Source organism: Styela clava, chromosome 15 (assembly GCF_964204865.1).
Source record: "Styela clava chromosome 15, kaStyClav1.hap1.2, whole genome shotgun sequence".
NCBI lineage: Eukaryota > Metazoa > Chordata > Ascidiacea > Stolidobranchia > Styelidae > Styela > Styela clava.
This window is the reverse complement of record NC_135264.1, coordinates 10,590,073-10,616,500: the sequence shown is the minus strand read 5'-3', so window position 1 is coordinate 10,616,500 and position 26,428 is coordinate 10,590,073. Positions and strand designations below refer to the sequence as shown.

At 35.8% G+C, this 26,428-nt stretch overlaps 1 protein-coding gene across 2 annotated transcripts; it reads left to right on the top strand.

Moving 5' to 3' along the window:
* Positions 1-1,910: 1,910 nt before the first annotated feature.
* LOC120333756 (uncharacterized) lies at positions 1,911-26,098 on the top strand. 2 transcript variants are annotated; one of them, XM_039401114.2, is made up of 28 exons: positions 1,911-2,108; positions 2,370-2,496; positions 2,755-2,909; positions 3,895-4,099; positions 4,676-4,747; positions 5,355-5,506; positions 5,938-6,048; positions 6,352-6,531; positions 6,957-7,064; positions 8,148-8,281; positions 13,559-13,653; positions 14,501-14,634; positions 15,052-15,177; positions 15,306-15,398; positions 15,719-15,776; positions 16,141-16,362; positions 17,282-17,903; positions 18,380-18,516; positions 18,957-19,127; positions 19,248-19,469; positions 20,265-20,456; positions 20,565-20,681; positions 20,757-21,035; positions 21,465-21,608; positions 21,681-21,947; positions 22,378-22,518; positions 23,008-23,242; positions 23,949-26,098. In XM_039401114.2, exons 1-28 carry the CDS (start codon positions 2,013-2,015, stop codon positions 24,109-24,111), a joined length of 4,758 nt encoding a protein of 1,585 aa, XP_039257048.2. In that variant the 5' UTR covers positions 1,911-2,012; the 3' UTR covers positions 24,112-26,098. The 2 variants fall into 2 exon arrangements, with proteins under 2 accessions (XP_039257048.2, XP_039257047.2); XM_039401113.2 differs by having other exon boundaries at positions 5,352-5,506.
* The last annotated feature ends 330 nt before the right edge of the window (positions 26,099-26,428 follow it).

The following is a 26,428-nucleotide window of genomic DNA, read 5'->3' as shown; positions in this document are numbered from 1 at the left end:
ATGGATCATCACGTGATTAATCTTAACCAATGAAATGGCGGGCTATACCTTGTGCCATATTCTTGAGATCGGGCCGTCCCTGTGTGTGGTAGATGCCTTCTCGTGGTACTGTGGTACGAAACGCTTTCTCAATTTACTATTATCTTTACTGAATATGACAGGTTGTAAACGAGTTATGAATTGATTGAAAAACGTTGAATATTATTATCTTATGTAACATTAGAACATTTGTGTAGTTAACTATATTTTTCACTACTAAGGATTTAGGATCGGATTTACTTTAAACTGTTGGAAAGAAAAAATAGACTGACTAGTACAGTGTAGTATGATGTAAGGTGCGGTGCCTGTATTATAGACGCCACAGAGCTTGTAAAAATCCCCACTAAAATCCTATTCCTCCAGCTGATCAGTATTCAATTGTATGAAAACTTCAGTCAGTCACTGATTACAGGATTACCTACTGAATTCACACAGTCTGGCAGTGCAGTAACTTCTGAAAAATTAGGTCTGGAAGAGGATATATAAAGTTATTGTTTGTTTCAAAATACTTAACTTAGATATATTATTTTTGGTTTCGATTTTTGTTTGTTTGCCTGTTTAATTTTGTTTTTGTTCGCTCAATGCTGTTTAATATTTTGAATATATGTATGTGTGTTGAATGTGGGTAAACTGGCGCATGTATATTTACATGTATTAAACCTTTATAAAGGTTTTGCCAGTTTACCCGATTTTCTCAATCTTCTGTGTGTTCATTGTTTATGTTTTGTGTATGCTTTTTTTGCGGGAAAATCAAAATATACTTATACTTATTATCGAAACAAGCATGGTGCCCGACGCCTTCGTTTAAGAGACAAAAACAGTGTTTCATTGAACCAAATGCCGGGACATCTCGGAATTGGAGAATTGTGCCCTACTGCAGTACTGTATTTGGATATACAAAACAAATGCTCCATTTTTCAAGAAAATGATAATAGGGTGTAACATGAGTGAAAATCTCAAAAAGCAAGTGTTTGTCTGTAAGGCACGGGTCTTCTATTCCAAGATGTGTCTCAGTAAAACAAGCACTCTATTCTGCTATTTGTCGCTGGAACAAGGGCACCGGTTCTCACTACTTACTGAATAGAGCGCGAAACAGCGCAGAAGAGAGGGAAAGAGCCCAGGAGAGAGGGAAAGAGCGCAGGAGAGATGGGAACATTTTTCTTTCATTATTTATTAACAGTCGTGAAATTTTAAACAATTTGATGGGAAACACTATATAGTGGTAGGGAATGATCACGAGTTTATATCAGTAATCTTCAACATCTTTAAATAACCAAACATGACGCACCCTAACCTGGTACACATACTGTGTTCAGGTTGTGCGTCATCTTGATGCACATACTTCATGACGCACCCTAACCTGGTACACATACTGTGTATACTCGTGATCATTCCCTACTACTGTATGCTGCTTCCCATCAAATTGTTTAAAATTTCATAGACACTAATAAATAACAAAAGAAAAATGTTTCCATCTCTTCTGCGCTGTTTCGCGCTCTTTCCCTCTCTTCTGCGCTCTATTCAGTAAGTAGTGAGACCGAAGGGCATCTGGCATGGCGGCAGATCATGCCCTTTTTGTCTCGATAATAATGTATTTTCTTTCGGAGAATATGATCATTTTTCCCCGAGGAATCCAATGGTGACATTTTAGATTGCACTTTTTAGTTTATTGCTCAGTGCTGATTTGTCCCGATATGGAGCCCCAAACTATTTCGTAAATGAGGGGGTTGCATTCACTGTTATAATCGATGTCTGCTATTCTCAGGATCGGAGAATTGTGCAGTACTGGATTCGAGTCGTTTCACTACCCTTTGCAAAATATAAATTATGACAAATTCAAATCTTATTATCTACTATATATTTCCAGGTTCATATTATTATAAATTATTGTTTATCCTAGCATTTGTGGCGATAAATATTATCGACATTGTAACTGATTTGTAGCTAAGTACTTTGTTTAGCTTAGCTGCACGATGGCGGATATTCCCAACACAGGGGGTGGTAAGATCCGTTCAAGACGTGCAGCTTCGTCCAGGAAACCATACAGCCGAGCTTCATCTCAGAAAAAGGTTATTTAACTCCTGTTTGTTTGTACAGGCATTCTAGACCTTTAAAATTAATTGAGTTGCGAAAAGCTTTATAATAATAAGAAAATCAATTATTGCAAACTCCTTCAAAATAAATTTTTGTACATTTTAAATACTAGTTTATACTGGGAGTTTCAATATGGCATACTATAATATGTTCGTGCGACGACTTTGTCTAGGGTGCATATAAAATAAATTCTTTGAAGGTTAGTAACTTAATCGTATCATGTTCTCTCTTTCTAGACTTTATTCAGTCGTGTTACGGATACATTCAAAAATCTTTTGAATCCTTTTACGCCAAAATGGCTCACGAATCGAATGAACCATGAAACAGATGATCAAGGATCTCCTTCAACAAGGCAAAATCAAGGTATGAAAAAATCGTTCTAATGTGACTATTTTCGTTCCCAATTCTGGTGATCTGACTATTCATGGAATGTACATTTTCGAGAAATAGGTTGATTTTACTTTAGTCAAAAATGGATTATCTGAAGATGGCCCTTATTTGATTGTGGATAGATAATAGATGGCTCTTTTTGCCTTATGATTCATTTCAGATTCTTGGCTGAAAATTTTCCTTTCAACCATTCAATATTTTGCCCTTTTCTCACATTTTTTTATATTACAGTTGATCGTGATGATCGTCCTTCGACCTCCTCTAATCACCAGGAAACACACAGTTGTACCAATTCCAATCGGGGATCACCTATACAACCACGACCACCTTTGTTCTCTTCGAAAATATCATCGTCGTCTGTGCAGTGTTTTGTAACTCCACCTGACGTAAGTGCCGAAGTTTTAATTAATTACTAAGCATATAGGCATATATTTTGTGATTAACTGCGCCGAAATGAAACAGCCGTAGCCACATGTCTTATGGGTTACTTACTACACCAGTGGTTTCCAAATTGTGTGTTATGGCACACTGTTGCTGTTTGAGATAATTTTGAGTTTCTCACAAAATATAAATCCATTTTTTGAAAAAATTCGACCAATCAAATTATACATTGGTGTACCATAAAATGTATGTGATTCATACTGTGTGTCCTTTGTATTTTTCATGCTTGATTTTCTAATTTTGGTTAGGTCATATAATTCATTTTAATGCTGAATCATTTCAGTATGGTTTCCTTTATAATATTCAGGAAATACCGTAAATAAAGAACATAATCCCAATATGCTAATGCTAAAAATACTATACATATTATGGAAAAATGAAAAAATTCTAAATTTATCATATTTACAAGAATGTGATACTATTATTTTGATTAAAAATTTTCCATCATTGTCATTACACTAAATTGTGTCTATCTGTATGGCATTTTGGTACAATGATCTGTTTTTTGAGAACTGGTCAATCTATTATTCTAGCCTAGCTCGGTCTATTACTAAAAATCTGAGTGAATTTGGAGTTACACGAAACTGACAAGGATCTTTCCTAATCTGGTAGTTCTTTATTTTTGAATGGCTGCTTATACAGAACTCTGTTAGAGTGGAACGTGTAAAAATAATGATTTGGTATGATACAAATCGTATAATCCTACTTTTTGGATAGGGATATTGCTGCCCAGCTCAAATTAATTTTGCCTATGATGATCAGCCTACATTGTTTGATACTCGTATTTAGTTTTTAAATACGAGTATAATGATTTTTTATTTAACGTAATATCTGAGGCAATAATTTCGGTTTAGTTTCTTTTTTTTTAGAATTCTGCACTCGCGATATACGCCATTGCTTTCTTATTATCTAATTCACTTCATTTCACAGACGCCGCCTGTTTCTCAGCAAAATCTCACTCCCTCAGCATCTACCTCACTCTCGCGGAGTGGCGGTAGTAGAAAAGCAGGAAAAGAGGACCTTTTAAAGCATCTTAACACCATGAGCAGCAAACGAGTGAAAATTGATTCAGAATCTCCAATCGAAAGCGAATCTTCTTTTTTGAGAAAAGAAATGAAATATCTTTCTGCTAATGGTATATATGAATTTTTTTTTTTTTTTTTTATGAAATTTTCAAATTATTATTGCAGATATATCAGGCCTGGAGAATCCTGTACTTTTTCCATGCCTGATATTATTACCCAAAAAAGACATTTTTTTAAGAATTAATTTAATAGTTTTCAACCTTTTTCCCCAAAATTTTCAGTAATATCATGATTTGTCAATTTTTTTATGGAATGATTTTTTTTTATAAAACCGTATCATTTGGTTTAGGCTCGTAATACAAAACAGAATTCTGAAATCCTAACGATATAATCAAGAGTATCTCTATCATTTCTGCAGCGAACAGTTTTTACTGGAAACTAATTTTGAATAATGGAAACTGTCACTATTATAATATTTTACCAATGTATTTTCAATCATTCAATTTAGCCTGTATACAGGCTTGAAACTTGCTAGAATTTAATAGGCTCGGCTAAGATAGACGGATAGTCAATGCTGAAACTTACAAACGATTGCACTTCGTAGCATGGAATGTTATGTTGACGAAAACCTTATAAAATCATTTTATTATAGAATTCACATTGACCAAATTTTCTTAATTTTCCAGACAATGCATCAGTGGCCTCATCGAGTGGTTGTTCTTCATCAATGCAAGCTAGTCAAAGAACAAACACTTCAGGTACATTGAGTTTCATTAGCGGGAAATAAGTGTATATAATAGATCGTTTTGCAAAAAAAAAATTTATTTTTTCAAAACTAATGGGCCGATTTGTTTTAAATTTTCAGTAGTAGAAAGAAGGTGATTGAAGCCTCTAGAAATTTTTTTTTTCTCAATTTTCTTCTGTATTCGGAAATACCAAATACCATTACCTATGATGATCAGCCTACATTGTTTGATACTTCAGTTTAGTTTTTAAACTAGAGTTGACAATGATTTCAATTTACTGTAAAAATCTGAGGTAATCAAAAAAGGCGGCACGAAGTCTACGAATTGATCGTTTTGTAAGAAATTGTTATTGTTCGCTTGAAAATTTACTACCTAATCTCTCTCAAATTTTCAATACATGATCACTTTTTTTCAAATATTTCGAAGGGCCCCCAAATTTTGACCCTAAGTTTTTCTGCTATGAGAATTCACAGACTCAAGTACAATACATTCGGTAAAATTAATTCCACTCATGTATTCCTATATTTGAACATAGCTCTCTTGTTTCGAATGATTCTACATTTTAATACAACCAAATACCCTCTTTTTATCATAATTTTTAACAATATCAATCTAGCAGACAATGAAGGGACTGGAAGCCAGAAAAATCTATGGACTTCATCCATGGATTCTCTAGCTTCAAGTAGAACATCTTCATCTCACCAACAACCTACGATGACCAGTCATAAGCGTCCAAGATTTAATCCTGCTATATTTGGAATGCCTGCTGTAGTAAGTTAGCATTAGTATACCGATGCGACTCAGTAAACTGGGCCCCATTCACCAAACTTTTTTATCATTTAACGTATTAGTAAAGCACCAACTTTTTTGTAAAAAGCAAAATTGGTATTCACGAAGTATAGTAAATATTCATGAGAAATTCTTCTACGAAAATTTTTTTCGAGCCAAATCAGACGTCTTGAAAGTGCCTTCTTCTCACATTTCACCGAAAATCGGTATTCGCCAAAGATCTTTAACACGCTGGATTGTTGGCAAACTAACAAGGCCAAAATTTTTCTCTCGAACAGTTCGGACTGCTCTTAGTGCGGTTCGATTAATTACACACCATATTATTCTTCTGACTATTTATGATGGGAAAGATAGGAAAACTTCATGTACAAATGATAGCAGAATGAAACTCAACATTTTGTCATTTTTAACAGGGTTCATCCAGTGCTCCTGATCTCAACCAAAGTTCATTTTATAATGGTCCAGTTCAATTCGGTGGTGCCAATGCATCTGGAAGATCAGGTCATTTTGCAACACCATATAAGGTATATCAGGATATTTATCAATATTTCATATCAGTGGCTCCCAAACTGACCCGCAGGAAAATTACGGCCCTTGTAACGATTTAATATGGCCCGTCGAACTTAAGTGAGCCGTTTAATAACACTTTATGATTATACCCTTTTGCGTTCTAGATACCGCCAATTGTTACGTCATTACTTTTTGCCTGATAGTCGATAGTAGTTTGAAAATTGCTGCCGTGTAAATAAAGAATGAACTATTTAAATTTATCTATGGTTAGGATGAAATAAATTGTAAAGTGACTCTGCTGTCATTTTCTTTTCCAGATACCTTCCGTTACTAAGGTCAAAGTTCGTCATATCAATCATCAGCGAACGCCTGTTCGCTCATCCATGCACTCGACACGAAACACAAAAAGTGAATTAGAAGAATCATCTGCAACTGGTATGAGTTCAACGGCGAAAAAAATCTTGCAGACTTTAGAAAAGATGTCAAGTCCTCTAAACGTAAGATTCTAAAGATTTCGAGTTGTAATAATGGTTTTATAATCAACTTTTAGTTATCGTATATTCTCGCATATAAGATGATCCCATGAAAATAGCCCTAAAATGGTGAATTTATAAAAATTTCGCATATAAGCTGACTTAACAATTCATAACACGCCGTACACACCTTTCACGCTCTTGTCGTGAGAACTTAGCATGGTTCGAGTTGTTAGCATAATGTCATTTCGTTTGAGTGCAATCAGAGATATGAGCGTATAAGTCGAATTTTTAGTGTTATCAGAATTATGCACGTATAAGCCAACCCCTCAGTTTGAAAACTTTTTTTTACGGTATATAGAATGTTGGATGTTTGAGCCAGTAATTTTCGTTTTTTCCATAATACTGTTACTGTAAAGTTTACTAAGTTTTTATCTTCTTTATACCAGGATGCCAGAAGAATACCTATGACAAGAACACCATCTTCGTTCATGGCTGATCGACAAAAACGTCGAACTATTGGTGGATCTTCAAGGCTGGGAACTTCCATGCTTCAGGTATATATTTATTTCATCCACTTTAAAATACAAAAAAATGTATTGTTGCTTTTCAAAACTTATTTCAGAATCTACCCTACCAAAAAATATTTATACTCTGAATAAATAAAGCTAAATAAATTCATCAAATTACAAATCTCTGAACATGAGATACTTTTAGGAAAGTTAATTTTTCTATTTTGATCAAAAAATCAAAGTTACTAAAAATGTTTTTTACATTAATATTTAAAAAAGTTTGTTCTTCATGAAAATGTTCGCTAGAAAAAGATATCACCAAAATATGATGGAAGGAAATGTACCGTATGTCTTCAAAATACTTCATATAAGATAGTCATTGATTTGTGTCCTTGTTGCGTAGCTTGATTAATATAAAATCTTTATAATAATGACTTTTCACTAATTATAGAGATAAAGGATCTAATATGTAATTTCAACTTAAAATTTATAATTACGCTCTCAATCGAATTTATAGTAATGAGAAAATGTCATTTCGAGATAATTGCAATTTTCTCTTCTGTACAAGAATACTTATTTTGAATATAATTAGAAATTACTGCTTGACTGTATGAAAAATAATGTATTTTAAAATTACAAAAATGATTGTTTTTAGTACAAAATTAATTTTTTTTATAAAATATCAAATTATTGATTTAATGATTTCATCCCAAAACCCAATCAATTTCAATTTGTGAAAAAAAATCAGAACTTCTCTATCATATTACAGTCATATCTAGCATGATACAATGGTAATAATATTTTCTAATCATAACTTATCGATTTAATTAAGGTATTTGTATGTCTGTTTGTCTGTTAGATGCAGGCGATATCTCACGAAAGCGAGATTGAATCTGCTCCAGATTTTGCATGTGCTTTCATCTTATCTCGGACCAGAAGCCTATTGATTTTGGGCGAATTATGTCGTATAATTAGCGAGTTATTAATTAATTAGTGATGGGGCACAGGGTGTCACTATGGAGTAAGAGCGCTGTTTTGGGGGATCCCCTAACTTTTGATCAATAAGTTTTTCGGCCTCTGACCGATATTCTCGTGTTCCAATTTTAGTTTATTTTCTATATCATTCAGCCTCCACCGACTGTCGGAATCTCAAGTCCTTCTACTGCACGGTTACGGCGCAGAAGTCATATGCCTATGAATAATAGTTTACTTGTGAGAAAACAACCACAGTTCTCTGAAAGGAGGGAAATGGATGACACTAGGTATGTTTTTTTAACACGAAGATTGTTTTATACAGTTGTTGTTGTTGCGGAGATTGTTGTTGCTCTTCTCTACAACCATGGACTAATTAATTACAAATTATTTGTAATTATTAAAAATGGAATGAGTCTCTATTTTTTCTGTCGCTCGCTCTCGAATTTTTCTGTTTTCATATGGCACACGCAGGGTTGTCCAAAACGAATCGAATATTCGAATGTATTCGAATATCAAAGTATTCGAATACCTTTTCGGCTGATTTTCGAATAATTCCGAATAGTAGCCACTTTTTGCTGTAAACGTGGTGTTTCGTTTTACGGGAATCTTCAAATGACTTTTTACGCTGTCTCACGTATTGTAATGACGATGAAATAGAATCGGCAATTTGATTGTTTATACTCTGTGCGACCGTACGTCGCACAGTGTTGCGACACATTTGCACGTTTACGTGGGTGGACATTGCCGACATTCGTCTACGAGACTTTTAATTTACAAATTCATTTTCATTACGTCGAAAAATTGACAATTACCGTATTTCCCGCCTAATAAGTCGCTTTTCTAGGCCCAATTTTTCGGCCTGATTTTTTATTTTTTTTTGGGGAGGCGTCTAATTGAGAAAGTGTTTATTTTATTTCTAAGTGGCCTGCTTATTATTCGCATGAGTCTTCTCAAGCATGATTTGTGTAACCTCATATTTGGGTCTTAGGGTCTGCCAATTTAATCGCAGGCGGTTATCGTTACTTTAAAGAGAAACACGGCCACCGAGATAAAGTGATTTGTGACCCTTTCGTTTTGCCGATTCAGCAGAACACGACAGGGACAGGAAAACACAGCTGTGAAATAACCCGTGGACGTACAGTGTAGTACTTATCACATTTCAAAATTATTTCAACATTCGGGTTGATAGGTTGTCCAAAATGATTGCCGCTTTTCAACTTAAATTTACCGCTCAATTGTTAAATATAGTTAATTCTGTGAGTATGATTCTACCAAACTAACATGATCTGGTTCTCAACATATAAAATTATTAGCGCATATTAGCATAGCTGAACAACTGGGACACAATTTTTCTACCAGTCCTATTGTTATTGGAGGCCTATATAGAAAACCCCTTTTTTGGAGTGCTAAAAATAGACATCGTCCTATTTGCCATGTGGACTTATTAGCCGAGAAATACGGTATTTATAGACGTAATTGTTACGATATCCAATAAATTGTCACAAGTTGGAACAACAATTCGATTTATTAGAAAATAATTTCTGGCAAATAATTTTGATAACGATAGTTAAAAGTATCGTACCAGGATGATTTTTGTGGCGCAAAATAATCCAATCCATGACTGGTTACCAGCATTTAAAAATGTCATGCTGTATTAATTTAATTCTGTTCAACGTAACTCATGGTTGTATCGACTATCTGTGGACATAAAATGTGTGGTAAACTGACCGATATTATTAAATATTGATTCCTATCTTCATATTGATGAAGTAATGAAAGTATTAATACCAAATACCACGGGTATTTGTGGACATGAAATATGTGGTAAACTGCCCAATTATAATTAATTTCGGATTCGTATTTACAAAATATTAAAACTATTATAATTCTAAAACGCAACGGCGATCTGTGGCCTGAAAATGTGCGGTAAACTGCCCGATTTACCAACATTTGAGTTATGATAATAGAATTAAATTAACACGATAAGGCATTTTAATTAGTGGTGTCGGTCATGGATTCGAATATTTTGCGCAGCACAAAATCATCCTAGTAAAAAGTCCATACTTTTAAATACAAATCAATGGCAACCATTATCCAAATTAGTTCTCAAAATGCGGGATAAAGTATAAATTATTTTTCCGACTTGTGACGATAATAGTACGAAAAGTACGAAAATAAGAATCAAAAACTAATTATATTCGGCACAATATCACGGCAATCTGTGGGCATAAATTGTGTGGCAAACTCGCGATAAATATTTATTTGTGATTCCTATTTCCGTATTTACAAAATACAACGGCGATCTGTGGACTTAGAATGTGTGGTAAACTACCCGATTATAAATAGTTTTGATTCCTATTTTCATATTTATAAATTAATAAAAGTATTATTACTCAAACATACAACGGCGACCTGCGGACTTGAAATGTGTGGTAAAGTTCCCGAATATAATTAATTTTTGATTCGTATTTTTGTACTCACGAAAAAATTGTCACAAGTCGGAAAAATAACTCATACTATATCCCGCTTTTTGACAAATAATTTGGATAATGGTTGGTATTTAAAAGTATGGGCGTTTTACTATGATGATTTTGTGTTGAGCGCAAATATTCAAATTCATCACCGATACCACTAAATATATATCACAATAATCTGCAAATATGAAATTCCTGGTAATATAGCTAGGTTGTAACCAGTGGCGCAACCAGACCGTTTTCAACGGGGGGGGTCCGACCGGAATTTACACAGTGCAACCACGACGTAAGTCGCAATGCCACTAGGTGTCGCCCCGCTGAAACGCGATAAATTGCTCGTGGTTAAAAGGGAAACGCCATCGATCAAATCCCAGCCTTTCGCTTACCTTGCACTCGTTCATTAACGGCGCTTCGCTATGTCTTGCACTTCGTGGATAGCAAAACGCCGTTCATTACATTCCAGCGAATTGCTAACGAAAAGCTGTTAATTATTTTCAACGTTTCCCTCGCTTTGCGCCTCGTGGATAGTGAAACACGGCTTAAATAAATTCCAGTGTTTCCCTAGTGCCGCGCCTTGCTCGTTGGGTGAATTCGTCAAGACTAAAAACAAAATGCACTTCTTGCGAATGGACCTTTTCCCGACCCTAACCCCAGAAAAATTCTAAACTAAACTGAAGCTCACCGGAAGACATAATGACAATTAAAATAATTGATTTACAACTAACTTTTGGAAACACAACTAAAAACTGACTAATTTAATGCAGGGATGTCCAAATCGAATTTAAATTCAAATATCGCAAACTTCAAATACCGTTTTTTGTGTCCCGAATATGGCGCACATATCCTAGCGTCGTCGTCCATGTGTGGTTCGGCAATAGATTACAGCTGACATGAAAGAATTTCGATAAACGCCGACATGAAGAACTTATAAGACTTCGAGGACGTTTTTGATTGAAAATATTTTCTTATCGTGTATTTTAACTTAGTCGAGATGGTTCAGGCGTCCTCGGCAAATTGTGTCTTAATTAGTTGTTTTCATCCTCAGTTTCGATAGTGACCGAACATAACGGGAAATTTTTTCATTTCTTGTAATTTAGCGCGTATAAAATAGCTCTTAAATAGTATTTAATATCTATCGCGGATTTCGACGGCATCCGGCGTTATTGACAACATCGTTCAGTTTAAGTTAGCGGTATTCATTTACAAACAAAAATACATAACAGCCGACATGAAATATTCAAATCAGCGCAGAGTTCAAAAATAAAACACGTTTTATGGTCTTAATATGCACTTAGAAAGAAGAAAGGACAGAGAAATAACGACTAAAAACTAAGAATGGTATGCTATGTTTGTGTACTTTTGTTTACCATCGTCATCATAATCAAATTAGTTAAACCCGATTCCCAAATTTCCGTCCGCCAATAATGGAGAATAAAGATGGAAAAACGTGTTTTACTTTTTGAGTCGGCGTTGATTTAAATTTTTCATGTTATGTGTTATAATTTTTTTTATCATAAACCAATACCTCCAACTTAAAATAAACGATATTGTTATTAACGACGTCGGGATAACGATAAAATCTCCGATAGAAACCAAATAATATTTAGAAGCTATTTTATAGAGTGCAAGAAATTAAAAAATTTCCCGGTAAGTTCGATAACTATCAAAACTGAGGATGAAAACAATTAATTAGGGCAGGATTTGCTTTTAAGTTTATTGCCGAGGCGCACAACATATCTTGACTAAATTGAAATATACGATAACAAATGTAAAAAATTTTCAACCAAAAACGTCCTCGACGTCTTATAAGCACTTCAAGTCGGAGTTTATTGAAAACCTTTCACGACGACTGTTAGTTATTGCCGTGCCACACATGGCTGCTTTCGATTGCGATAAAAAATGAAATATTTGTGAAATGTTTTTAAATCAGAACGTGGACTGGGGCGGTAGGATGTGTACGGCGTTTTCGGTTTTCGGTCTTTCATATGTAGAAAATCTTAGATTAATCGAAGCAATATTTTTCCGAAAATAATTTTCGTATCCAGATTTTGAGAGTTACTACTGCATTATTATAACATGAAGACGGGCGGCGTTACATTGCGTCAAGATGATGAAGCACGAGAGTATTCGTCACAAGAGAGAGAGAGATAGCATTATGCTATTGTCGCTTTCAATGCGCATCGACAGCGCGCGATTTCTACCTTTTTGAGGTAACATATCTCATTTTCGAATACAAACATATACGCGGGGATAGCGATTGTTACGTAACTAACAGCAAAAAGGTATGATTGAAGTCGGGCGGTGTTAAATTACGTCGAGGTGATAAAGCACTGGAAAAAAGTAGTTTTCACCGGATTGTTATGACCGTGGAACGACGTTGTTTGAACGTAGAACGATAATAAAAAAAAAACGAATTTCAAACGGGGTGGACACGACCCCCGTAACCCCCCCGCTGGTTGCGCCACTGGTTGTAACTTGTAGATAGCAGTTATTCCATTGCTTATTGTATGGAAATTCCTACATACATTTAGATAAGCTTCAATTAGTGGTTTTTATTTCCGAAGTATTCGAAATTTCATATTCGAAAAAAATAATTTCGAATGTATTCGAAATAGTGAACTATTCGGTATTGGCCATCCCTGGGCACACGGTACTTGTACCATTTTACTGGAATTTTGTTGACCTTCGACCATCGTGAACATCTATGACTAATTGTTTGTTGTTTGGAATACAATTTGGAAAAAAAAAAAATTGCCTATGATGATCAGCCTACATTGTTTGATGCTTGTATTTAGTTTTTAAATACGAGTATAATGATTTTTTTAACGTAATATCTGAGGCAAAATTAATGCATTGTTTTTTTTTTCATTTGTTTTACTATCGAATAAGACTCGGAGCAAATAAGCAATTAGATAAGGCCGCTTTTTGTACGAGAGACTCCAAATTCCAACAATTATCATTCTCCTTATTATTTTTGGTATATTCCATTTTGGGCTTATCAGCGTTCTAATCTAAGATTTCTTAATTAACGTGTCAAGGTTTTCTTCTGTTAACATATAAATTGTTGATTAAATTTACCTATTTTTTCAGAGATGATCCAGGGCCATCTACAATTGCAATTCCTGATTCGAAATCAATTTCAGTTAGAGGATTGCCAGGTCCTATATCATCAATGACCTCATCAGGTATGCTCGATTATTAGTTGATAAATCAAGTAATTTTGTTTAGATGTTAAGAGTATTCAAATAAGGTCACTCGAGTTGAGTCGATGTTGTGAATATTAAAAAAAAGTTACTCGAGTTGAGTCGATGCCGTGAGTACCGAAAAAAATGACTCAAGTTGAGTCCATGACTCTATAGTGTACTCAGTACTTGCTTGAGGCTGTTTTTCTAATATATGAATGAATTTACGTTATTGTATTGGAAAGATATAGAAAAGGGAAAACTAAAAACTTTCGACAATTCAATTTTATTTCACTCTAATTTGAAAACAAGATTTAAGATACAGTTGAAAACTCAAATTATCATATTCTTATTGGAGAATTATTTTTGATTTCAGAATTGCAATACTCTATTTCCACTTTTACTTCAAAAATCTGAAAAGATTTGCACTTCTGTATTTATAATTAGATATTTGTCAAACTTTTATGACCGGTGGCCCAATTCTACACACTATTAACACTTGTGGCCCTCGACTTTATGAAACGTAGTTTTGCTTTTAACATCTTCCTATCGGGTATTTTATGCACCATCTTCCCAACGAACGTCTTCCACTCTAATTTTCTGTCATTCAATTTTGGTAAATCGGTGATAACGGAGTGTAGTACTTTGCTTAAGCCCTTTTTGTACCTGAGGAATCACTTTGTGGTTCCCTAGGAGGAGACGAGGGCCCAATTTCACGATCCCTGTATTAGATTTTCGATAGAAAAGTCGGGATCATTTTCTTTCTGCATACTTAATTTAGTAAATATTGTGAGTTAGGTAGCAATTTTCTAACCAAAAAATTAACTATTTAAAACAAAAATTGTAACAGCATCTATGCCAAAAAGAAATTCACGATCATCATTTGGTAATGAGGGATACGGTGGTGGCGGAGGCGGCAAAATGAAATCACAAAAAAGAACATCTGCACATTATTCATCAACACAAAATGATGAAGAGGAAATGGTAATGCTATGTTTTTAACTTCATCAATTTTTAAAATAATCTTAGCGTTTGCTCCTCTTGTTTGGAGTAGAATAACTGATCAATTTCCAACCAGATTTCTGGACCAAATCTTCGGCGTGATTTTCTGGTGTTGACTTATTGGGCAGCTCAGGTTATTTTCTTCAAAAAAGGCTTAACCAGTAAAAAACAATGTCTTGTTACAACCTTTTCAGTCTTCTAGTAATTTTCAAAGGGAGTATCAACCTCCGGCGTTCTGGCTTCTTGTATATTAAAATTACTTGTAACTCGGTATTCGTTAAAGATATTCGAATTATTTGATTCGAAAAAAAAAACTATTCAAGCCACCCCTATTGTAAGGTTTCTTATTTGCAATTTTCATGTATTTTTCTAGTTTTCAGCCATTTTTTTCTTTTTCAGTCTGAGGTCCCAGATCTTCCCAACGTACCTCTTCCACTTTCCAATCTGCCGTCGTTTAATTTTGGTAAATCGATGATGACGTCTACTCCCACGATAAGACCAGCGGAGAAGAAAAAGAGTCAATTGGTAATTAATCGTGCTCGGGAGTGTCTTTTTATTAAGTATGTGCCATGGATGGGCCGTGCCTTGTCGGCACAATCCAACCATGGCACATGCTTGATTTTAAAATTTTTCTTATTTTTTATTTGTTTTAGGAATCGAATCAGCCTGAATTTAACTTCGCGTCACCTTTAGTGAAAACCACGAACACAGATAATGGGAAAGTACAATCATCTACTACTAATACAGTAAGTTGGGATATTGTTTGATGTTTTACTAACTAACTGTTTCATATTATTTGTGCCGAATTCCAGGAAAATAATTGTTTTACTTATTTTTTTCGACATGTTTTGAATGTGCAGAAATATTTCGAATTTTTAGATATCCTTTTTTGAATATTTTTTACAATTATTTTTTGATGCATTGAATGTTTTTCCAAAGAACTCGCATCTCGCTCAAAGTAAGGTCTAATGCACTCACTCAGAAGTAAAGAAAGTGCACTCTCTTTGTCATAATATTTAATACAATAAGTTAATAACATTCTTATTCTTGTATTTTATTTTTTCAGCCAAAGTTTCAATTTAGTTCTCCACCTACAAAGAGTTCATCAATCGGAGATGAGCAGGGTAAGAAAATATAATTACTAAATACTTCATTTACCGTATGTATCAGACAGCTTGGTGTTTAATAATAATTCTTACAAATTTGCTATATAAAGAAGATCAGAACATAGGTGTTATGTTGTAAATGTTCGCTCAAAGTAAGGTTGTGAGTCTTCATTTAAAATTTGGAGGAGAAAACGCTTGCTCGATCTCGGGTAATTGCCTGTGCGCTATGGACGACTATTTTCGTGTATTTTCTTGAGTTTGTCCTAACAATTTTGACTTCAATAGGCTGCAAATCTGCCAGAAAATTCGGAATTTGGATCCCAAACTCTAGGTCTTTCAGTTTCAGTATTCATATAACTTTAAACGACTTCATTTTTCCCAGAAACCCCCAAAGCTCGTCCCGGTTCCAATTTTAATTCCGGTAGCAAAAATAGCACACCAACATTGATGTTCGCACCTGATCCTAAAATTGTCTCGGCTGTGAAAGCAACTAAGAGAAGATCTTCACCGTTAGCTACTCCAAACAACGCAGCCAATTCGTCGTCAGATGGTATTGTTACTTCATCTGAAGCGCTCAAAGCTGGCAGTGTAATGGATATCTTAGGTAAGAGTATGGGATTTTTTACTCTTCTCTCTTAACAAGGCTCTGATAAGATTGCTACTATTTTGGAAACTATTGGTTTTGACATTGCCTAGTGCATTACGGCCCGTGGGCTAGACTCGACCTGTCAGAAAAATCAATCCGGCCCGCCTTGATGCTGTCACAACCAACTAAAACCAATTTTTGATGTTTTAGCAAAAAAATTTGTTGAGATGGCGATTAAATTTAGTTTTGGCACAAGCCTATTGTTTTCTACTTTTGCATTTGTAACAATTTTAAATATTGTTCATGTAACGAGACTTTTTATGTCACACTTACATGGCCCGCCAGTCTGGGTCGGCATAATTTGTGGACCCCGGTCCAGAAACCTTGCCTACCCCTGCTCCAGTGTCTACCGTGAGGTAATGGACATACAATGTGTGCCCGAAAATTTTATCATGTATTACTAACATAGGTCCAACTAGACTAGGCAGTGACAGGCGACACAAATACACATCAATTGTTAACAAATAGTTAGGAATACAGAATTGTTCATTTTAGTTGATTATTCCAATTTCATTTAATTTTTAGCAAAATTATAACATCAAATTTTAATCCTAATATTTCATGTTGTAAAATACTATCTCTGTGAATATGCATACATACATGTCACTTTCATGTCCATTAAGTTTCGATGATTCAAAAATTTTATCATTTGACTTTCTATTGGGCAAGCTGTATATTGACTTGTGCATATTCAACATTTTTTTTATAATCTATTCAAAACGACAATTATTTCCATTATGGTATCTTTTTACAATATTATTCAGAATTGTTTGAGCTCCTAAGGTTTTTATTTTGTCTTCTCTAAAAAGTCACTCACAAATTAAGCTACTCTTCCTCCACTCATTTCTTGTCGTTATTACTTCTTAATCATATACAGGTGGAAAGAAAACAAAGGCAGACTCTACCTCAAGTCCATTAACAAGTGGATCATCAAGTTTGCCACCTCTAACACAAAATAAATCCGGATGGAGGTGTGACGTCTGTATGCTACAAAACGATGATGCCACAAGTAGTTGTGTGGCATGCGCGACTCCAAAACCTGGCGGTGCCATAAAACCACTGCAAGCCTTAACATCTAACAATAAGGGATGGAGGTGTGACATATGCATGGTACAGAATGACGCTGAAAACGGAAAATGCGAGGCATGTGAAACACCAAAACCTGGCTCCGCTGTCACGAACGCACCGAAAAAACTCAGCGGGGGTCTTTTTGGTTCTGGTAACACCAATATCGCCCCAACGAACCCTAAATTTTCTTTTGGTATCAAACCGAATAAAGAATCGGATAATAACGACCAAAAAAGTCTTGGTTCGATGTTTAAAAAACCGACAGGGTCGTGGAATTGCGAGTCCTGTTTTCTGCGTAATGACGCTTCTAATTCGACATGCGAAGCTTGTCAAACCCCAAAATCTGGGGCTTCAGCAAGTTTGCCAAACAACGTTTCTTCCAATACATCAGAAAAAGCCCCAACGTTTAAATTCGGAATGCCATCAAAAAGGTGAGTGTCATTTTTCTGTGTACTATTATGTTTTTATGATCGTTTTGAAAATTGATTTCACAAAATATGACCAAAAAGGCGATCAATTAATTTACGAATACTTTGAAATATGAATATGATCGAATCAAACTTTCTTGTTGTTTCGAATTCCAAGAAGGCTAAATTTGAGTAACGAAAATACATTCTTTTTTTATTTGTCTGCTGAAAATGCTTATTCCGTTCGAATATTTATTGAGTTTCTGTTGGAAATATTACATTTGATTATTGCCAATAAAAGTGTAAAGTTCTGGCCCTGAGAGAGTTTTAAATTTCAACTTGACCTTCGACCCCAACATCAATATGAACATACGAAACTACGACTTCATAACCCTGACTGTATGGAATAAAACACAAGCATAAATCGCTAATTAAAAGTTGTTGAATGTACAACACGCTACGCTCTATTGCGAAATATTATTCATATGCTATTGTTTTAGTGCTGCGGATAGTACCACCAAGCCTAGTTTAGGATCTTTATTCAAAAAAGCTCCTGGGTCGTGGGAATGTGAAGTCTGTATGGTCAAAAATAATCCAGAGCGGAAAACATGCGAGGCGTGTGAAAGTCCTAAACCAGGTAAAACTATAAACCAATTTAAATTTACATCCTGGTAAGAAAATTTTATATGAAAATTGAGTTTTGGTTTTCTTTAATGTTACACATACTCATTCGAACAAAACACTCACTCATGTTTTTACTACTCTTTATCTACTCATTTCTTCACATTTTTCAAGTTATATTTATTATAATATTCAGAGGGTTTGAGTCAATTCTTGAACTCAAGTTCTTAGACTTGCGATACTTCGAAATTTCAACACTAAATATATGCTAGTCTAAGTATGTGCCATTGATAAGTGCGCTGTATAGATATAATCCATTTACATATGTGGCTTGTGCCCTACAAACTCTATTTTTGTGTGATGAAACATGCTGTTTAGACATGGTCTATATATGGCCTATGTTCGATAAAAGACACTTTTTGTGAATCCTATGATAAGGGTTATTTTCAATACCAGGAACTAAAAAAGAGCTGAACACTTCCTTCAAATTCGGAGATGCGTCGGCTGGAATAATAAAATTCGGAATACCCGACGTAAAAGCTCAAGTGGAAACTAGCAAAATCACAATTGAAAACAAGAACGAAGAAAAACCAAAACAGGATCCAACAATCTCACAAACTAACGCAGGTGTGTATAGAAAAGATAGGCAGAGAGGCTATCATCCTTTCTCTAATAAAATTGGCAAATTTACATTTGCCGGTTTTATGGTTTGACCATAACAGGTTGCAAATCTTTATTTGGTTTCAGAGCCGCCTGCTTCATCAAATCCCTCATTTCAATTCGGAGCCCCCGCTGCTGCATCTGCACCCACTTTTGGTTCTACTGAACAAAAACCTGGAATATCGGCTCCTACGTTTGGGGTGAAACCGCCCGTCTCAACTGAACAACCGTGCTCAACTGAACCCGAGAAACCGAAAACTACAGGCTTGTTCAGTTTTGGAGTTCCAAAAACGAATAACGCGTCTTCTGGTTAGTCGTAATCTATTAAAATTTTGGTGTTTTGTGGTATTTGATGGTAACTCGAGGTTTCTAAACTTTTCATTCAAACTCACAACTCATTTACTGAATGAAAATTCCACATTAAATTTTGTTTTATGATATAAACGCTTTTCATATGGCATACTTTTGCTCTGAACAAGGCTCTGCGCAAGCAGTCACTTCTGGGTACGAATCTAGCACAGTTTGGACAGGGCAGAATTTTTCTGGTCGGACATTGCCTAATGCCTACCCAATTTATTACGCCCTGGGTGAGGTGACGGACCTAGGATTTGAACCAAAGTTTTTAACTTGCCGTGTGAGTTTAGTAGTGGTCGACAAACTTTGTGTACTACTGGGACAAATATGCAAATTGATGGCAGCACGCGGCAGCAGTTTCTATTTTTAAACGATTGCCACGTAATTATGACCACCCTGCTATTTCTGACGTCGATTGAGGGCCGCGAAAAATTTGTTTGCGGGCCATATTTGGCCCGCAGGCGCAGTTTGCCGACCACTGGTTTAGTTTAACGCTTCAACCACCATGCCCACATTTAATCGGTAAACAAACTATCATAATGTTACTGAATCATAAATGTTGTCAGTTATACAGGCTAGCCCCAAAAAACCGAACCCATACAATATGTTATAAATGGACTGGGTTCAGTTTTTTTGGGGTCACCCTATACTTCGTTTAAGGGGGGTAACCTCACATATACATCCAGCAGTTTTAGTACTACCGTGTGTATGTTTTCCCAAAATTTGAATCATATTTATCTCATTGTACAGAACCAGTTGCAAAAGATGTCAAACAACCTGGATTTACTTTTGGTGCCCAGCAACCAACGTCTTCTGCACCAGAATCATCTGGTTTTAAATTTGGTGTTCAAGCACCTGCATCATCTACCCCTCCACTAGGAAATGAAACAAAGCCATCATCAACTGCTTTCTCGGCACAGCCTACTCTGAGCACTGCTCCAGGTACTGGTATTTCCCATTTTTTAGAATATCACTCATCTTTTTACACTCGCATATCAAACACTAACAAAACTAGTAATTGTTAACTAATAATTGTTCTATTTCAAACAGTGTCAAATACTGCTACAATACCTACATTCGGGGTGTCTACCAATCCGTTATCGCAAACAACGCTAGCTAATTCAAGTTTAGGAGGGTTTGGTGGTTTCAAAGCCCCTACTGTTCAAGGTATGTATCAATCAAGAAAAAAATATATAAAAAAAATTATAATTTTAGTTTTTAAATTTTTTTATTTTTCTGAAGCACCTACTAAACCAGAAGAACAGAAATCCGCAGCATCGACTTTCTCATTTGGACAAAACAAGCCAGCACAGTCTGGCGGAACTTTCCAGTTCAGTGGTTCCAATGCAACAGAACCTGCAAATCCGACTTGCAGTTCTAATGCAGCTGCCAACAAGACATTATTTGGATTAGCACAATCGGCTTCTGCTCAAGAATCAAAGCCAACTTTTAGCTTCGGAAAACAACAGGATAAACCTGTCTCAACCGGATTCACAGGTTTTGGAAATCAATCTACTGGAGGTATTTTGTTTTTTCTTATTGAATTAAGATTGCCAATACCTCACATAAAACTTAAGAAAGCACTCTCTGCAATGTTGAGAAGACTGGAGTCGGTGACTCGAGATTCGAATAGCTAATGGCTCGCAATGTGGGAGCTTGCACTCAGCAGCGAAATTCCGGTTTCTACTTTGAAAAATTTTAATCCTAAAACGGCCGATACAATTTATTATACTCTCCATTTGGAGAGGAGTATAGAGTGTGATGAAATTTTTGTAATGTTTGAGAATGTGTCCGTCATTTTTACTCTCCGTTTCGTAGGCTATATCATCCAATTTGTTATGCTCCAGGTGTTAATAATAATTGATAGATTTCTGTCATTTTGACAAAATTTAAATATCACATTCTCTCTTTATGTTAGTTACTCACTAAAATGAAAATAACCATTTTCAGCTAATGATGCAAACAAGCCATCCACCTTTTCTGGATTCGGTGCCACCAACCAACAGACTAACGCACCAGCAGCTGAACCGCCAAAATCGACATTTGGGGGTTTCGGTTTCGGATCTCCTGCTCCTGCAGTTTCATTACCATCAGGTATTTGAAAATTACATTAAAATGTAGGGTAAAGTAAATGATAGTTTTCTTAGTGTTCGTTTGTTTTTTTAGGTGGGGTTTTTGGAAGTACCCCGTTCGGGGCGAGTACAGCGTCAAGTAATTCTCAGCCTTTTGGAAGTTCTAATTCGGCGTCTGTACAGCCGTCTCCGTTCGGACAGACTAGCTCTACAGAATCTACCGGAATGTTTGGCACCAACCGTAATCCGCCGCCTCCGTTCGGAGCTCAGTTGACAAACAACGCAAATCCTGGAATACCAAAACCTTCATTTGCTTTCGGTGCATCTTCTAATAATGAGCCATCACAACAAAAAACGCCAGGTAGTCCGATTCTTAAATTCTTTTGTTAGGGGCGTCAATATATCTTCGTCTTCAAACGTCTCGACAAGCTCTGATCCAGTTTCAATTGCTTTCTGCGAATGCTTAGTTAACTTTACTCATTTTTTCGCAGTATTTTTGGCTTCGTCTGAAGGTATGACTCTTGAAAAATCTGAAATTTTTACCTCAACTTTGACCCTTGACTGGAAGAGTTTAAAAATATGACTCGGACTCTAGAATCAATGAGAAGTTGCCAAACTCACGACTCAACGACCCTTTTTATAACAGTAATTTCCAACCTTTTCGAAGCACTGTGAACCCTCATAAATACTTTGAAATCGAGCTTTTTAAGTTTTGCTTTTTTAAACTTTATAATTTCACAGGCTAAGTTTAACAAATCTTCTCTCCCTAAATCTTTTTCCTCCTACTTCAGCTTTTGGTGGATTTCAATTCGGAGGAAACAACGAACAGAACGCTGCACCTGCACAACAAAGCGGCTTCAATTTTGGTGCGAGCAGTGCAGCCCCTGTGTTTGGAGGAACGCCTAATAAACCTCCGCCAGCTTTTAATGCCAGTAAGTAGATTTTCATCACTTATCGATCTCGATCAATCGCTAAGTATATTGATAGGTATTTGTCTGTTTGTTCCACTTTCGTATGTTACGCGATATCTCACGAAAGCGAGGTTTTGGATGAATTATGTCGTATAATTAGCGAGTTATTAATTAATTATTGATGGGACATGCAGTGTCGCGAAGGAAGTCTGAGCGAAGGAATCAAAACCGCAAGATCGATAAGTCGGCGGTCTCTGATCGCTATCTAGTTTAATGTATTGTAACTTTTTGGCTTTGCAGAATCTAAGCAATTTATAAAGCTTGGTTGTAATTATGTAAAAATTTATTCGCGAACTCAGGTCAAGGGGTCAAGTAAACGCAAAGACTGACAAGGGCGCCATGTTAATCTTCACCAGAGCGCAATGAAATATTGACCAAATTTGCTGATACCCCAGTCTGATCATAAGATTTTCAAATTTAACTCTCAAAAACTTTTTTTAAAATAACCAGCCTCGGCTGCCCCAGCAGCAGGATTTCAGTTTGGCAACTCTTCATCCAATCAAAGCAATGGCATGTTCCAGTTTGGAGCCGGATCTAACCAGTCGAAACCAGAACAACCTGCTGAAAACAAGTCAGGAATGTTTGTTTTTGGTGGAAATAATCCAGCAAGCAATAACACACAACAGCAACAATCAACTGGTTTTAATTTTGGAGCTTCTACAGCCCCATCGTCTTTCAATTTTTCGTAAGTTGAATAGTTTTTTATGCAATTTTTTTTATTCACCTTCACCTCTAAAATAGGACATATTCGTATGTACGTCTTTTCCTGTGAACTGGGCTTTACAGAAGCAATCACTGATAGGTATGAACAGGGGTGAGCAAGGTTTCTGAACCAAGGGCCAACAATTTTGCCCACCTGGACTGGCAGGCCATGTGCGAAGTAAAAAGTTGCATTTTCGGAACAATATTTACATTGTTACAAAAGCAAAAGTGGAAAACAATAAGCCTCAAGCCAAAACAAAATTTAATCGCAAACTCAACAAATTCTTTGAGCTATTTTTAGCTAAAACATCAAAATTTGGATTTAGTTTGGTTGTGCCGGCATCAGGCGGGCCGGATTGAATTGCCCAGCGAGCCGGATTTGGTACATGTCGGGGTATAAGGCTACTATATTTTGGAGTAAATGAGGCCTTCTCATCCGGCATTGCGTAATAACGAGATTGAATTTTAATTATTCACCTCTTCCAGTGGTCCTTCTCACTCTGAACAAAGGCTGTACGCAAGAAAGTTGTGAGCTACTAATTTTGGAAGTTTTCCCATTCCGACATTACCTACCCAATTTATTACACCCGGGTTGGGGTGAAGGGCATAGGTTTTGAACCCCAGATTTTTAGCCGTCATGCCAACTTAGTTTCAGTAACAATGGTAAATTTAAGTTTTTTTTGTTTTAGTGGTTCTCAACCGGCTGCATCTCAGAACGCGTTCACCGGAAGTGCGCCAAACGCAGCGTTCACCGGAAGTACGCCAAACGCAAACCCATTCAATGCTGCACCATCTGGTGCCACCCCCGGGGGTAGACGTGTAAGACAAGCCAGAAGAAGACTTAAAAAATGAAAATGTAAATGAAATCATATCGGGTGAATGTGTTCAGAAGGTGAAATGATGATATAGCATAACAGTACGAAGCATAATGCTTGTATTGGTAATTGCTTTTACCTAATATGAAATTGTGGATTTCAAGTTCACAATGTTGCATATTTGGTTGTTTTCGAAGTCGAAATTTGGTTTTTCGATCTGTCTTTATGGCACAATATGACTGAATAAATAAAAATACTCACAAAAGAAAAAATCGAGATCTGTTTTTTGATATTGTATATTTTTTCGAATTATTCTCGCAAAAACAGTGTTAGCTAATCACGTGGCAAATGTTCTCGCTCGCTGGACAATAAAAAAGCCCAGCAGCGGAAATATGCGCCTATTTTTGGTGTCGTCAAAAACATCGCTACCTACCCGTATATGGTATTTTTCCTGCCTTTTGTGTGAATAATGATTAGTTCTATGTGTTGTAGTAATTCTGTGTGAAACTAGGGGATCTATTCAGTCGAGTTCCATAGATGTTGTTCGGATTTTGTTTGGACCGTGTTCAATCACGTTGTAAATTTATCCCCTTAAAAGTGCAATATGCAATGATATTAATTTCATCTAGTTGAGTACAAAGTTCTTATTTTTACTGTATTATTTCCATCATTGCCAAAAAATTATAGCGGAGAATTTTGTCGCAACGATTTCATCCATTCCTATTATTTATTGTGGGTGCGCGTGCCATTATCTATATCTATAACATCGCTATTGATGAGGCAGTTACACGTCATCACCCCCATTGGTACAAAAATATATTTTTCTACGATCTTGTTCCTTCGCGTTTTTGCTGTCACCCTCGTCTTTAGCTAACACTGAAAGTTCTAATACATATTTTGAATGTCGCTTTCGTTGTTTTTTTTGCTTTTTCATTTTTAAATTCTCTGCCGCATCAATTTTCTTTTTTGCTGTACGCGATTACCGCAGCTTAACAGGTAAATTTTACTTAATTTTGTTCTTCTCAACAGCATTTGTTATACAAAAATGCATTTATTTGTTATAAATGGTCTGTTTGATTTACTATAAAGTGAAAAAGCGATTTTCTGTCCTATGATTCGCTGGTTCTTACTAATTCTGAGTGTGTCTACTTTTATAAAAATATCATATGGCATCCATTTTTTGTTTTGGCCATACTGATAATATAATATTTAAACTTTGGTGTTGATAGTCATCTGTTTTAATCAAAACACTACCTTTTGATGTTAATTTGCCATCATGGTTTGATTAGAACGAAAAATTAGGTACAATTGATATTTTTTCAGTTTCTCCAAATGGTAAATTACTGCTAAATACATCATGTAAATCATAACACTTCCGACATAGTGCTGTTGATGAAAAAAAATTTTGGATTGTTGTTATGACAATATATGGAATTATTTAATTCATCCTTTGCTGAAATTAGCAGAATGAATATCTAATGTGAAATATTTATCATTTTCCATCAAAATGTAGAAAAAAAATTGTGACATAATTTTTTGTTATTGTTTAAAATTTGAAGAAAAATAACATGACATGATAAAAATCCCAATGGGCAGTTCGGTAATGGCAGGAATGTGCTCCATTTTGTAACAATCCCCCTTGTTTTGTCTCCTATATTGAGAATGGTAAGCTCAAATAATAATGTACAGTGCCATCTGTTACTAGCTCTGATCAATGGATGGTCTTTTCTAATTCTTGATTCATTTTTGTATGGTATTGCGCAATCTTGTTCGAGTTCTAATAATAATTATTTGTGTTGTTGCATATTTTGTAGAAGTCTTATGGTCTGCAATTTTGAAAATTAACTAAAATTGGTTTTTTACACAGTGGAATTTTCTTAACCGTGACTGCCGATGGCTGTATTCCGACATTATTTTTCTGTATTTCTTGTGACTGGTTTGTTTCGAAATACTTTGCTTATTCACACGCCGATGACTCTTTTTCACAAATTTATAGCTGTGAATAAAATTTTCTGCTTATAAAATGCTTTCAAATAGGGCTGCTTCGAGGTAGGACGGGTTGTGACCAATGCCCAGATCCGGGGTGCTATTATTGAGTTGTGGTCTAAGGCCGACTGCTATCGCAAATGCTGTGGTCGGTCAGTCTTGTTTTAGGGCGCTGCCCGGCAACCTGCGGCCCTTTGTTCTCGTAGTTCTGGCTCCCGTGAATCAAAGTGGTTACAGCATTTTTTGTTAACAGCGGATTAAATAAAAAGAGGGGCGTAGGGCTAAATACTTATCAAAGTATAAGCCGGGAGCGATAAAAATGGATCCCATTAAGGCGATACAAGTCCGTCAAATAGATGATGGCGCAC